Source organism: Dipodomys ordii, unplaced genomic scaffold (assembly GCF_000151885.1).
Source record: "Dipodomys ordii isolate 6190 unplaced genomic scaffold, Dord_2.0 Scaffold158, whole genome shotgun sequence".
In the NCBI taxonomy this organism is placed as follows: domain Eukaryota; kingdom Metazoa; phylum Chordata; class Mammalia; order Rodentia; family Heteromyidae; genus Dipodomys; species Dipodomys ordii.
In genome coordinates this window covers 2,068,935-2,083,422 of record NW_012267374.1, presented here as the reverse complement: position 1 = coordinate 2,083,422, position 14,488 = coordinate 2,068,935, and the positions used below count along the sequence as shown (strand labels likewise).

Below are 14,488 nucleotides of genomic sequence, written 5' to 3'. Positions count from 1 at the left end.
TATATCCCCCAGGGATATAATACCTTCACAAAAACTCATAATCAACAGTGTCTGAAAGATCATGGCAAAACAAATAATTTAAAGACGTCAAGTATCTAACTAAAATAACGGTTCCTAAGAGATCAATTGCAAATCATCCCTGTAAAAAAAAAATCTCATGGATGACGTATATCAAAATGCACTAGACTTATAAACTCATTTGTTGAATGATAACTCCTTTGTACAACTACTTACTAATTTTAAAAAGTTTCTTAAAGCATCATGCAAAATAATTTCTGTGCCAAATCAGTTTATGAAAAGAATGTTTATTAAAAACTTTCAAAGTCAGAGGTGTTTGTTTTTAATGAGAGACCACTGATGAACTAGGGTAAGATTTCAAAAAAAATACAGGAGGAAAAAAATACAGAATACTAGAGCAGGAGTTTTATAGTATCATTCTGTACAGCTCCATCATTTGGCAGATGAGTAAACTAAGGCTTACAGTAGAAAAGTAGCTTCCTAAAATTACAAACCACCCAATGACAAAATCAGGACCAGAGGTAATGGTTCTTCTTCTTCACATAGTCCAAGACCAGGAAGAAAAAAAATTCTTCCATGTGACTACTTCGTCTAATCAAAATAGTGCTTTGTAACAGTAAAAAAAAAAAAAAAAAAAAAAAGTGAAGTATTATTAGTCTTTAAAAGAAAATAATTACATATTCTGAAGCTCATGACTCAAAAGAAGAATATACTCAAATGCACTCATTCTCTCTCTTCAACTGTTACATCTTTCATTACTCTCACCAATAAGGACATGATTTTCTTTATAGAAACTGCAACAAAGACTACTTATTTCAGTGCTTGCCAGACTTGTTAAAAAAAAAAAATCAAGGTACTGGGTGCTGGTGGCTCATGCTTGAAAGCCAGCCTTCAGCAAAAGAACTTAATCCTAAGCAAAGGGGCAGTGCTCAGGCCCAAGTTCAAGCCCCAAGAACGACTAGTAAATAAGTAAAATCAAGCTAAATACATAATATTGAGCCAATTTATCAAAGTAAAACAAAACAAACAAAAAACCTTCTTTCCATAAAATATCACTTTTATAATATTAAACAAGAAAATTAGTACCCACTACATTTCTTTGTTTGTTGGTCGTGGGGATTGAACCTGGGTGCTGTCCCTCAGCTCTTTAGCTCAAGACAAGTACTCTACCACTTGAGCCACAGCGCCACTTCTGGTTTTCTGGTGTTTTATTGGAGATAAGAGTCTCACGGACATTTTCTGCCTGGGCTGTTTCTGAACTGCAGTCCTCAGATCTCAGCCTCCTGAGTAGCTAGGACTATAGGCATGAGCCATCGGTGGCCCCGCTTACCCATTACATTTTTATGACAAATAAACCACAGCATAAACTTGAGTAGTTTTTTGAATATTATATAACACATATCTCTTACTTTCTCAGATTCCCCTAGAGTAGGGCCAACTTATTTACTGAGTGCACAGTCCCCTACCTAAGTGTGTATACAATGGCCTTTACATCATTTCTTTCTCACAGCTTCTCAACTGTCTCAAACAGCATATAAAAATCTCTACATGAGTGCTAGCCTTGAGCAAAAGAAGCTCAGGAACAGTGTCCAGGCCCTGAGTTCAGGGGCCAGAACTGGAGGGGGGTGGGGGGATGATCCTTTTATGGGCTAGGAATGTGGCATAGTGGTAGAGTGTTTGCCTAGCATGCATAAAGCCCTGGGTTTGATTTCTCAGTATCACATAAACAGAAAAAGCCGGAAGTGGTGCTTTGGCTCAAGTGCTAGAGTGCTAGCTTTGAGCAAAAGAAGCTCAGGGCCTAGGCCCTGAGTTCAGGCCCCAGGACTGGCAAAAAAATAAAAATAAAATAAAATAAATAAAAATCTCTGCACAGTATGTGTCACCAAAACCACTCCACATCTACTCAGGAGGGGTAGGCCAGGGATTTAAGAGCTTATAGATAGATTATAATGAATGCATTTCCCAAACATCCAGTCTATTAGCTAGCTATGCCATTCTACTCGGATCCACCCACTATTTCCTCTCCACCACTGCAACCCCACTCCCAACCCAAATCACAAATCAGACAATCTTGCAGATCTGCTCCTTTTTTGCATCACTCTTACCCCTCATCACTTCTCCTCTAAGTGACCAAGGATACTTAAGAAGTCAGCTTTTAAAGCATATACTTCATTGTCTTCCCTCTTAAAAAAAAACACAAAAAACAAAAAACAACTTTTAGTGGCTTTCCCTTACCTTCCAAGGGTAAAAAAGGATGTTTCCTCTTAGAAGTAATCTAATAATTAGGCAAGAGAAAGAAATAATATGCATTCCAAAGAAGTAAATCATCTCTTTGAGCAAATAACATGGGGTTAGAGGTTAAAAATAAACCTAAAAATTCCACTTAAAAAAAAACTACTAAATGTTTAAGGTTCAAGAATCTAGAAACTGAACAAATGCAGCAGTGTTAGTCACTAGATACAATGTTGAAAATGAACTATACAACTTGTGGGTAGACATGGAAAGGGAAAACTGGGAGAGTGTGAGGAAAGGGGTGACAGTGTTCAAAAAGAAATGTACCCTTTACCTGACTTATGTAACTGTAACCCCTCTGTACATCATCTTTATAACAGTAAAAAAAATTAAAAAGGACCTAAGAAGCCAAAAGATAAAATCATTTGCATTTCTGTGCTTACAATTAAAAACTCATAAGAAAATAAGAAATAACCATTTAAACGGTATCAAAAAGAATAAAAAAAGAAATAAAACTTTAAAAAGGGGGTGGGAAGATTGTACACTGAGGACTATTAAAACATTACTGAAAGAAATTGCAGGTAATACAAATAACTGGATTTGAAGAATTATATTAAGAAATCTACAGCTTTAACCCAATCTCTATCAAATATCAATTCAAGTTTTTATAAAGCCAGAAAACTTTGTCCTAACATTCTTAATTGTAAGGAACAACAAACAGGCAAAATAACTTGAAAAGATCTACAAAGTAGGAGGTACCATACTTTCTGGCTAGAAATCATATTCCTGACCTAGGGTAACCAAAACAGTGATACCAACAAAAAAGACATAAATCATGAATAGTCAAGAAAGTAGTATTTCATGAAATAAGTTTCAAAAATGATGCTAACACAGCTCAATGGAGAAAAGAGAATCTCTTCAACAAATAGTGCTGGAGAATATATCCACATGTAAAAGAATGAAGTTAAGCCTTTATCATGCATAATATACAAAAATTAACTCAAAATGGATTAAAGACCTAACCTTAATACTCAAAACTACAAAACACCTAGAAATTTTATGGTATTAGGCTTAAACAAAATTTATTGGCAATGACACCAAAGGCAAGTGAAACATACAATGAGACTGTGTCAAACTTAATATTTTGTACAGGAAAATAACACTATCAATAAGAATAAAAAGACAATTAATTGGATAAAATATTTGCAGATCACCTAATAAAGAAGTATGCTCCAGAGAACTCTTAAGCACTAAAAGAAATAAGTAATCTAAAAAGTGGGCTACGCTTTATAGACCATGATAATGACAATTTGCCTTGTGAAGGATAAAATGTGCTTGTGACTTTAGCTAAGTATCAGTATCCCACAATACTCTGAAATTTATGTAATCATTTAATCTCAATAAAGAAATTTAAAAAGGGGTGGGGGGGGACTATGTTGCCAGGCACTGGTAGCTCATACCTGTACTAGCTCACGCCTAGCTACTTAGGAGCCTGAGATCTGAGGATCACAGTTTGGAGCCAGCCTAGACAGCAAGTCTATGAGATGTATCTCCAATTAACCAGCAAAAGGCTGGAAAGAGAAATGTGGTTCAAGTGGCACAGCACCAGACTTGACTGAAAGAGACAAGTGAAAGCTCACGGCCCTGAGTTCAGGCCCCCAAATCAGCACATAAACACAACCAAAGGGCTATGTATTCATACAGGTATCTCCCAAAAGACGATGTACAAATAACCAAAAAAGTACAGAAAACATCAAAAATCCTTACAGAACTGCAAATCAAAATGACAATGAGGTAGCACCAAGCTATTAAGATAGCTCCTATGAAATAAAGTGTTGGTGAAGATATGGAGAAATTGAGAGCTTTGTGCATTGTTAATAAGATTGAAAATAGCACTAACTCTGGAATAAACAATATAGTAACTTACCAAAGTTAAAAACAGAACTGAGTAAAAAAAGAAAAGCAAACAGAATTGGGTAGAAGTAATGCCTGAAACACTAGATATGGAGAGAATGATATTGGGAGGACTGAAGATCCAGGCCTGCCAATGTAAAAGTTTGCAAGACCTTAATTATCAACCAATAAGAAGCTTGGAGTGGTTCATACCTGTCATTCCACCAACACAGGAAGCAAGGTTAAGAGGACTGCACTTCAAGCTAGCCAGGGCAAAAAGCAAGACCCTATTCAAAAACTAAGGGAATCTGGCACGGTGCTCGCAGCTCAACACTTCTAATCCTAGCTACTCAGGAGGCTGAGATCTGAGCATCACAGTTTGAAGCCAGCTCAGGCAGGAAAGTCTGTGAGACTCTCAATTCCAAAACTACAAAAAAAAGCTGAAAGTACATCTGTGGCTCAAGTTGTAGAGCACCAGCTTTGAACAAAAAAAGCTCAGGGACAATTCTGAGCTCAAGCACCAGGACCAGCATCAAAAACAAAATGGAAAAAAAAAAGAAAAAGAAATTTTAAAAAAGTGGTAGAAAACATATCTAGAAAGTGCAAGGGAAGGGGCTGGGAAGGTGGCTCAGTAATATAGCGCTTGCCTTGCATGCTGAGGCCCTGGGTTTGATTCCTCAGCACCACATAAGCAAAAAGAAAAAAAGCTGGAAGTGGTGCAGTGGCTCAAGTGGTAGAGCGCTAGAGAGCTGAAGAGCTGAGGGACAGTGCCCAGGCCCAGAGTTCAAGCCCATGACTTGACCCCCTCCAAAAAAAAAAAGAATAAAAAAGGAAGTACAAGGGAAGAGTATCAATCCAAATGTACCCCTTCAAAAACATTACTTAAAAACAGAACCACTCAAGCGCCAATGGCTCATGCCTGTAATTCTAGCTACTCAGAAGGCTGAGATCTGAGGATTCCAGTTCAAAGCCAGCCTGGGCAGAAAAGTCTGTGAAACTCTAATCTCCAATAAACCACCAGAAAACTGGAAGTGCGCCGTTACTGAAGTGGTAGAGCACTTGCCTTGAGCTGAAGACCTCAGGGACAGCACCCAGGCCCAAGAGTTCAAACACTACAACCGACAAAAACAAAACAGAAAAAAATAAAACCAGCCACTATATGACCCACCCATATAATTTCTGAGTATATGCTCACAAAGCAAAAGTCAAGGAGATACTTATATTTTCATATTTACAGTAGCATTACTCATGACAAGAAAGAAATGGGACCAATATCTTAAACAGCTAGAGTTGAATTCAAATCCCAGTACCAAACACAAACAAAACAAACAACAATACCCAATATCCAATAAAATCCCTAATATATAAAGATGTCTTGCATGCATGAGGCCCTAGGTTTGATTCCTCAGCACCACATAAGGAGAAAAAGCCAGAAGTGGCGCTGTGGCTCAAGTGGTAGAGGGCTAGCCTTGAGCTGAAGAGCTGAGGGACAGTGACCAGGCCCAGAGCCCAGGCCCCATGACCACCAAAAAAAAAAAAATTGTATATATATATATAAAAACCAGCCAGGTGCTGGTTGCTCATGTCTGTAATCTTAGCTACTCAGAAGGCTAACATCTGAGGATTGAAGTTTGAAGCCAATCAAGTTAGGCAGGAAAGTCTATGAGATTCTTTTTTTTTTGGTCAGTCGTGGGGCCTGAATTCTGGGCCTCGGCGCTGTCCCTGAACTCTTCAGCTCAAGGCTAGCACTCTACCACTTGAGCCACAGAGCCATTTCCAACTTTTTTTTGCTTTTGTGGTGCTGCGGAATCAAACCTAGGGTCTCATGCATGCAAGGCAAGAACTCTACCAATGAGCCATCTTCACTGCCCCCATGAGATTCTTATATCCAGAAAATGGGAAGTGTTGCTGTGGCTCAAAGTGGTGCTAGTCTTGAATATAAAAGTTCAAGGAGGGAATAGGAAGGTGGCTCAGTGGTAGAGCGCTTGCCTTGCATGCATGAGGCCCTGGGTTCGATTCCTCAGCACCACATAGGCAAAAAGAAAAAAGCCAGAAGTGGCACTATGGCTCAAGGGGTAGAGCGCTGAAGAGCTGAGGGACAGCGCCCAGGCCCAGAGTTCAGGCCCCACGACCACACCAAAAAAAAAAAAAAAAAACGTTCAAGGACAGTGCTTAAACCCTGAGTTCAAGCCCCTGGACCGACACCAAAAAAACAAAACAACCCCCCCTTCCCTAAAGAAACAGAAATGCTATTTTGACATGCTAGTTAGTATACTAAAAAATCTAAAGAATAAATAAATGCAATCCTGGATAAGAATGTAGAATTTCTAAGCTGCTATGGACTTACACTTTGCTTGCCAAAGTTCTTGTTTTTCTTTTCTTCCATATCAAATATGATAGAGTCTAGAAACCTATTTTTAAATCATTGAAATAAAACTATTATCACATTACCTTTTAAAGCCTAATATCTTTTTTAATTTAAAAATATTATAAAGATATGAGTACACTTGGGATTTCTTCCCTGTATCATTAAAAGTTATTGATGGTTTCATTCATAAACACTAAATTCTGTCATCTGTCATTTCTTACTCATTCAAGCGTGTCTTTTCTTATGTATATTATACAAATGTATTTTATGACCTCTTACCTAAATAAATAATTGTAAATAGTTGTTTTTTTTTTGGGTCCGGTCGTGGGGCCTGAACTCTGGGCCTGGGCGCTGTCCCTCAGCTCTTTAGCTCAAGGCTAGTGCTCTACCACTTGAGCCACAGCGCCACTTCCAGCTTTTTTCTTTTTGCTTATGTAGTGCTGAGGAATCAAACCCAGGGCCTCTGGCATGCAAGGCAAGCGCTCTAACCCTGAGCTACCTTCCCAGCCCCTGTAAATAGTTTTTTAAAAATGTAGATTTTTTTTTTTTTGTCATTTGTAGGGCTTGAACTCTGGGCCTGGGCACTGTCCCTGAGCTCTTCAGCTCATGGCTAGACCTCTACCACTTGAGCCACAGCACCACTTCTGTTTTTTTTTCTGTGTATGTAGTATACTGAGGAATCGAACCTGGAGCTTCATGCATGCTAGGCAACATATTCTAGAAATAGTATTTTTAAAAGGCATGATTGTTTATGGAAAAAAATGACTAAGCTAAAACAGATTCATAAAACATAAATCAGACTTTTTATACACCTAAATATAAAATGCAAAACTATAAAACATCAAGAACAAACCCAAAAGAAAAATCTATATGACATTGAATTTGGTGATGAGATTTTAGGTAAAACAAATCATAGTCCATTTAAGAAAGTGAGAAAAATAGTGAGAAGTGTGGAATTTATGCTCTGTTAAGTCAAGTCACTGTTAAAAAAAAAAAAAGGACAAGCCAAATGTAAAAAAAAAAAAACTGACAGAGGACTAATATTCCAAATGTATTTTTAAAAACTGATAATTCAATAAGAAAACCACCTAAAAAAACCTCAACAAAAACCCCAAACAGGTACAAAATCTGAACAAATAATCATAGATAATATAGATGACAAATACTCTGAAGAGAAAATCTTCAATATCATTTTCACTACTGAAATGCAAATTAAACAGTAATTTGATAGCACTGTATGCCTATTAGAATAGCAAAAAGACTAAAAATACAATACCAACTGCAAGTAAAAGTGTGGTAAAAGAGAACTGCAATTCAATGCTGACAAGAATCTTAAACTGCTTAAGTCCTTTAGATATCCTTGAGACTTTGCAAGTCTCAGTTACAAAGTCAAATATAGTTTTCTCACATAGAGCAACATTCTCCTAAGTATTTACCCAACGAATATGAAAATGTCTATCTTCACAAAAACCTAATACTTATAGTGGCTTTATCCAAATTATCAAACATGGTAGCAATCAAGATGTCCTTTAATTGATCTAGATAAGCAAATTAAGCTAGATAAAAGCATGGAGGAATATTAGACAAATACTGTTAAATAGAAGAAACTAGAAAAGGCAAAACTATATATAGAAACAGTGAATAGATTGTCAGGTGTTTGGGAGAGGTTGAATAGATAAAACAACTAATATTGTTCTAAGAAGTAAAACAAATCCTAATATTGTACAGGTGTCTGGATATATAGAACTTTACAACACAAAGAGGGAATCTTGCCAGGTGCGGGTGGCTCACACCTGTAATCCTAGCTACTCAGGAAGCTGAGATCTGAGGATCACGGTTCAAAGCCAGCCCAAGCAGAAAAGCCCCTGAGACTCTTCTCTCCAATAAAACACTCAGAAAACCAGAAATGGTGCTGTGGCTCAAGTGGTAGAGTGCTAGTTTTGAACTGAAGAGCTGAGGGACAGTGCCCAGGCCCAGAGTTCAAGCCCCATGACCAACAACAACAACAAAAAAGAGGGAATCTTAAAGGATCAAAAATACATTTGTTGTTTATGATTATTCCTCAAAGTAGCACTCTAAGTAATAGAAGACTAACAAAAGAAGTTGGGTGCCGGTGGCTCATGCCTGTAATCCTAGCTACTCAGGAGGCTGAGATCTGAGGATCATGGTTCAAAGCCAGCCAAGGCAGAAAAATCTATGAGACTTTAATCTCCAATAAACTACCAGAAAACCGGAAGTGGTGTTGTGGCTCAAGTGGTAGAGCGCTGGCCTTGAGCTGAAGAGCTGAGGGACAGCACCCAGGCCCAGAGTTCAAGCCCCATGACTGACACACACACAAAAAAGACGACTAAGAATATGGTTGCAAACTCACATCATATGAATTCCCCAGTTGCTTCATGTGTTGTATTAGAATTAGACTACATATAACTCATCTGCTTTGTAGAAACACCTGGCTACCCAGTCCAAATTACTTCAGTGGCTAGATCAGGTGAAGATCAAGAAATAAAGCAACCAAAAGAGACTGGCAGATACGTATCAGTCAATACAGACAATGTTAGGCACAAATAAATACTCAGGGCATGGGTGTTGTCCCTGAACTTTTTCATTCAAGGCTACCACTCTACCTTTTGAGCCACAGCTCCACTCCTGGTTTATTGGTGGTTAACTGAAGATTAGAGTCTTGTGGCCTTCCTTGCCTAGGCTGGCTCTGACTGCAGTCCTGGGAGCTCAGACTCCTGAGTAGCCTTGATTATAGATGTGAGCCAGCAGTGCCTAGCAAGCACACTATTTTACACACACACACACACACACACACACACACACACACACACACACACACACACACACACACGACCAGATTTGTCAAAACTCTATTTAGGTATGAGCAATGGGAAAAAGAAAAGTTAATACTTTATTTTGATTAGCAATTTATTTATGTGGGTTGTGGGTCTTGAACTTGGGGCTGGGAGCAGTCCCTGAGCTCTTCAACTCAAGGTAAGAGCTCTACCACTTGAGTCACAGCACCATTTCCTGGTGCTGTTTTCTAGTGGTTAATGGGAGAGAAGAATCTCCTGGACTTTCCTCCCCAGACTGGCTGTGAACCATGATTCTCAGATCTCAGCCTCCTGAGTAGCTAGGATCATGGGGGTGAGCCAATGGTGCCCAGCTTGTAATTTTATTTTATTAGGCCAAATTCAAGAAAATATTAGAAGAGAATGTAATATTGAAGCTCTGATTTTCATTCCTTGCTCTGCCTCTTATCACAAGCAATGTGAAATGGAAACTACAACTCATCTTTTTGTGCCTCCATTTACTCATCTGTAAAAGATCTTGTCGTTATATCAGGATCATTTTGAGTGTTAAATTAAATCTGTGTATAAATACTTTCCATACTGTTAGAAACTATATAAAATAACTTGATACTTCTATTAACACAGCATCATCCAGTATTCCAAAAGTTAATATCACGAAGTATAATTTGATACCAGGGATAAATCAGTCAATGGCCAAAAAAAAAAAAGATTCTCTATTTTAAAATTACTATTATTTTAAATAATTAGGGTCTACTGTTTTCCGTATTTCCAAGGTTTTATAAATACTTCAGTAATTCTGAGGAAAAGGGATACATTCTAGAAAAGCAAGGGGAATATGGCAGAAAGGGAAGACAGGCAGGAACCAGTGGGTTAAAGAAAAGTTTAGAGATGGGCTGTGACATTTTAGTAAACATTAAAGTACCAGAGGAGTTTACAAATATTAATAGTCCCTGCTTATGAAATTCAGAACTCGCTGTCAACAGTAAAATCACCTAAAACTTTACTTTGGAAGGGAAATAAAAAAGAAGAAACAGATATGGTAAATGGTACATACATACTCTTGCCATTGTACATTTTCTTTTTTCTTTTTGTTTATTGTACCAGTTAAACACCTTAAGTAAGGGTAAGAAGAAATCTGGGAAACATTTTTTCTTTTCTTTTTCTTTTCCTTATTTTTGTCAGTCCTGGAGGCTTAAACTCAGAGCCTGGGAACTGTCTCTGAGCTTGTTTTATTTTTTTCTTGCTCAAGGCTAGCACTCTACCACTTGAGCCACAGTGCCACTTGCAGCTTTTTCTGTTTATGTGGTACTGAAAAATGGAACCCAAGGCTTCATATGCAAGCTGGGCAAGCACTCTACCACTAAGCCATATTCCCAACACTGGGAAACATTTTCTTAGGTGCTCTCAAGAAAAGTATAAGGGGCTGGGAAGGTGGCTCAGTGGTAGAGTGCTTGCCTTGTATACATGAGGCCCTGGGTTCGATTCCTCAGCACTACACAAGCAGAAAAAGCTGGAAGTGGCGCTGTGGCTCAAGTGATAGAGTACTAGCCTTAAGGTGAAAAGCTCAAGGACAGTGCCCAGGCCCAGAGTTCAGGCACCACAACAACAAAAAAAAGGAAAAAAAAGAAAAGTATCTAGAAGACAACTAGGCTTTTCATCACAGTGTATGTAACTTGAAACACTCACTATGATTTTATATAGTAGTGACTTAGCCATCTATTTCCAATAGGATGTCTGCCAGTTTCACTGTCACTTTTATTGCCTGAGCTCATATTACACCAAAGCAAAGTAAAATAATGTTTGAGAAAGTACTAATTTTCTTTTTGTCTTTTTTCTGTTTGGTACTGGGGACTGAAGCCAGGATACTACACTTGCTGGGCAAGTGTTTTGCCACTCTCCTACATCCTAGTCCATAATCTTACAGAAAGAAGATTTGAAGAGTTATAGCACTGATTTCTAATTCTACCTGTCATATTTCTATTCTCCATCTGTCAAATAATTATCAAACATAACCTACATTGCTACTTGCCAGGACTCTATAGGGAATGCCTCTGTTGAGAAACATAGAAAAAGTTTTGTTTCCATAAAATAAAGGACCTCAAGTATCTCAGATAAAATTTAATTAAGTGGACTTCTTTGGAAGATGAGCTTATGTCTGAGTAACTTTAAATACTTGTGTTTTGAAGCCTAATCCTCACCCCATCCCCACCTCTTCTCTTTCTCTCTCTAGAAAATTTACCTTTATCCTTATCCAACGGATCCTGGGAAAGAATAGTGCGCAGTACCGGGTTTTTCCACACCCCAGTCTCTTGAGCTAGAGTAGCTAAAAATTGCAATTCACAGCTGCCATTCTCCATCAGTTTTTCATGAGCTACCTATAAATATTAAATAAACATCCAAAGAATTACAACAGATTTTAAAACAAGATTAACAGATTTTAAATATAACTATACACTTTTGAAAAACAGAATTTTATCTTAAAATTTTTATATCACAATATCAACTGCTGAATTCCTGCATTGACATTTAAAATTCAATTTCAAAAATAATAATCAATCAATTGCTCTAAAATGAGAGCAAAATTATATGGGAATACTTACAGCTGCATGTTATAGTCAAACAAAATGATGCTTCTCAGAGTCCAAAAAGATAAAATCTTGCCATTAAAAAGTTCAAATGTTGAGGTGGCTCAGTGGTAGAGCACTTGCCTTGAATGCCTGAGGCCCTGGGTTCGATTCCCCAGCACCACATAAGCAAAAAGAAAAAAAGCCGGAAGTGGCACTGTGGCTCAAGTGGTAGAAAAAAAAAAAAAAGCGCTAGCCTTGAGCTGAAGAGCTGAGGGACAGCGCCCAGGCCCAGAGTTCAGGCCCCATGACTGGACCCCCCCCCCAAAAAAAAAGTTCAAATGTTGGGCTAGGAAGTTGGCTCAGTGGTAGAGTGCTTGCCTTGAATGCATGAGGCCCTGGGTTCGATTCCTCAGCACCACATAAGAAAAAAGAAAAAAGCCTGAAGTGGTGCTGTGGCTCAAGTGGTAGAGCGCTAGCCTTGAGCTGAAGAGCTGAGGGACAGCACCCAGGCCCAGAGTTCAGGCCCCACAACCGGATCAAAAAAAAAAAAAAAGTTCAAATGTTTTAAGACATTTTCTTTGAGCAGCAGTTGAACGAACACACAAGGATTTAACCAACAACCTGTGCTGGGGATGCACTTAGTGTTAAGGTGCTTACCGAATACCTCCCCCAGTACCTCTCCTTCCACTCCTGCAATAGTCTTCTTATTAACCTACATGAAAACGGATCAACCAGTGCTTTTTATCTCAAAAGAGAAAGTGTGAAAGTTTATCAAATGTTAGGAAACAAACTCAGAAGTGTAAGTTGTTCAGTATTCTTTGTGAATAAAAATGATTTAACTTGAAAAAATATTTAATTTGGTGTTATGATCTATCTGAATGCTAAACAAAGAAAATTCTAAAATATTTATTTACCTGAAAATAAAACACTTGCTGGGGGAGAAAAATAACTTCTAAGAAACAAGTTACTACTATGCTAATGTAGAAAATTTATGATCAAGAATTTGATGTGAAGGGACAAACGGTTGGTAAAACACATTCAACAATTATTAAGCATCTGCTATGTGTAAGAGAGTGTGAAACCTTTTGGTATTCAATAAGACGGGAGAGTTCCCTTGCAAGGGTTGTGCATTGAGTATAGACTTTAATGTTTAATATTAACATAGAAAAATTCATTTCCCTGCCTAGCTATACCTTGCTTTACATGCTTATTTAAGGCTAACCCTCTTTAAAATATTGGTTGCAGGGAAATATGAAGCCAATTTTAAGAATGCTGGAGAGTGGGGGGAGAAAGAGAGCAGGGAAAGGGAGGGGAGAGGAAAAGAGAAGGAGAAAGAAGTCAAGTGGTAGGAAGGGAAGGGAGGGAAGGGAAAGGAAAGAGGAACATATTATTAAACATTAATAAAAATTCACTTGAAGCAATAATACAGTCAGCATAATCTAGTGCTTGAATTTTTGAAAATGCTCTAAAAGCAGCCACACAATAAATTCTGTATTACTGTCCACAAGTAGAAAAATAGCATTAAATAAGCAAGAAAAGCAGTCACTTTCAGATACAGGAGGAAAGCTTGGGCTTTGAATCTTGGCTCAAATAACTGTCCTGTGATATTAGTTTTATTGAATTTGAACATATTTGTGAAGGGGGCCTAGTTCGGGGCTTAAACTTTGGGCCTGGGTGTTGTCTCTGAGCTCCTTTTGATCAAAGCTAGCACTCTACTACTTAAGCCTCAGCACCACTTCCAGCTTTTTCTGTGGTTAATTGGAGATAAGAGACTCACAGACTTTCCTGCCTAGGCTGGCTTCCAACCATGATCCTCAGATCTCAGCCTCCTGAATAACTAGGTGGCTGGCTCAGATAAATATTTTAAAAGTTCTTGACTAAGTTTCCTCATCTTCCAAATTGGAGAAATGCATCTCCCACAACCAACTTCATCATAAGAATTAAGTGAAAAATTAAATTCTTACGAAGTGTATCACAAATCATTAGCAATTACACCGTCTCTAAATATAAATGAAAGTATTTTGTCTTCTCTTATAGCTCTGGTAAATCCTTGATTATTTTGTCTTAAAGAATTGTGTAAGCCGGGCACCGGTGGCTCAAGCCTATAATCCTAGCTACTCAGGAGACTGAGATCTGAGGATGGTGGTTCAAAGCCAGCCCGGGCAGGAAAGTCCGTGAGACTCTTATCTCCAATAAAACCACAGAAAAATGGAAGTGGCGCTGTGGCTCAAGCGGTAGAGCGCTTGCCTTGAGCTGAAGAGTGCAGGGACAGCTCCCAAGCCCAGAGTTCAAGCCCCATGACCAACAAAAAAAAAAGGAATTGTGTAATATTTAAGCCACCTATCCAAATGTGCATGCCAAATTAGCAAACATTTATGTATTATATGCAAAGCAGCAATTGATATTTGTCATTCCTTCAATGTGTTCAAGTTTAGCCTTTTTTTTTTTTTAAGTGCCAGTCCTGGGGACTGAACTAAAGGCCTTGGCCATTGTTCCTGAGCTTTTTTTTCCCCTCAAGGCTAGTGTTCTACCACTTGAACCACAGCTCCATTTCCAACTTTTTGGTGGCTTGTTGGACATAAAAGAGTCTCATGAGG

At 38.3% G+C, this 14,488-nt stretch overlaps 1 protein-coding gene across 1 annotated transcript in view; it reads right to left on the bottom strand.

Moving 5' to 3' along the window:
• Znf292 (zinc finger protein 292) overlaps positions 1-14,488 on the bottom strand; it is a 71,152-nt gene that overhangs the window by 22,936 nt on the left and 33,728 nt on the right. The window contains exon 4 of the mRNA XM_013032866.1: positions 11,564-11,699. Coding sequence (XP_012888320.1) covers positions 11,564-11,699 — 136 coding nt within the window. The remainder of the gene's footprint in view (positions 1-11,563; positions 11,700-14,488) is intronic.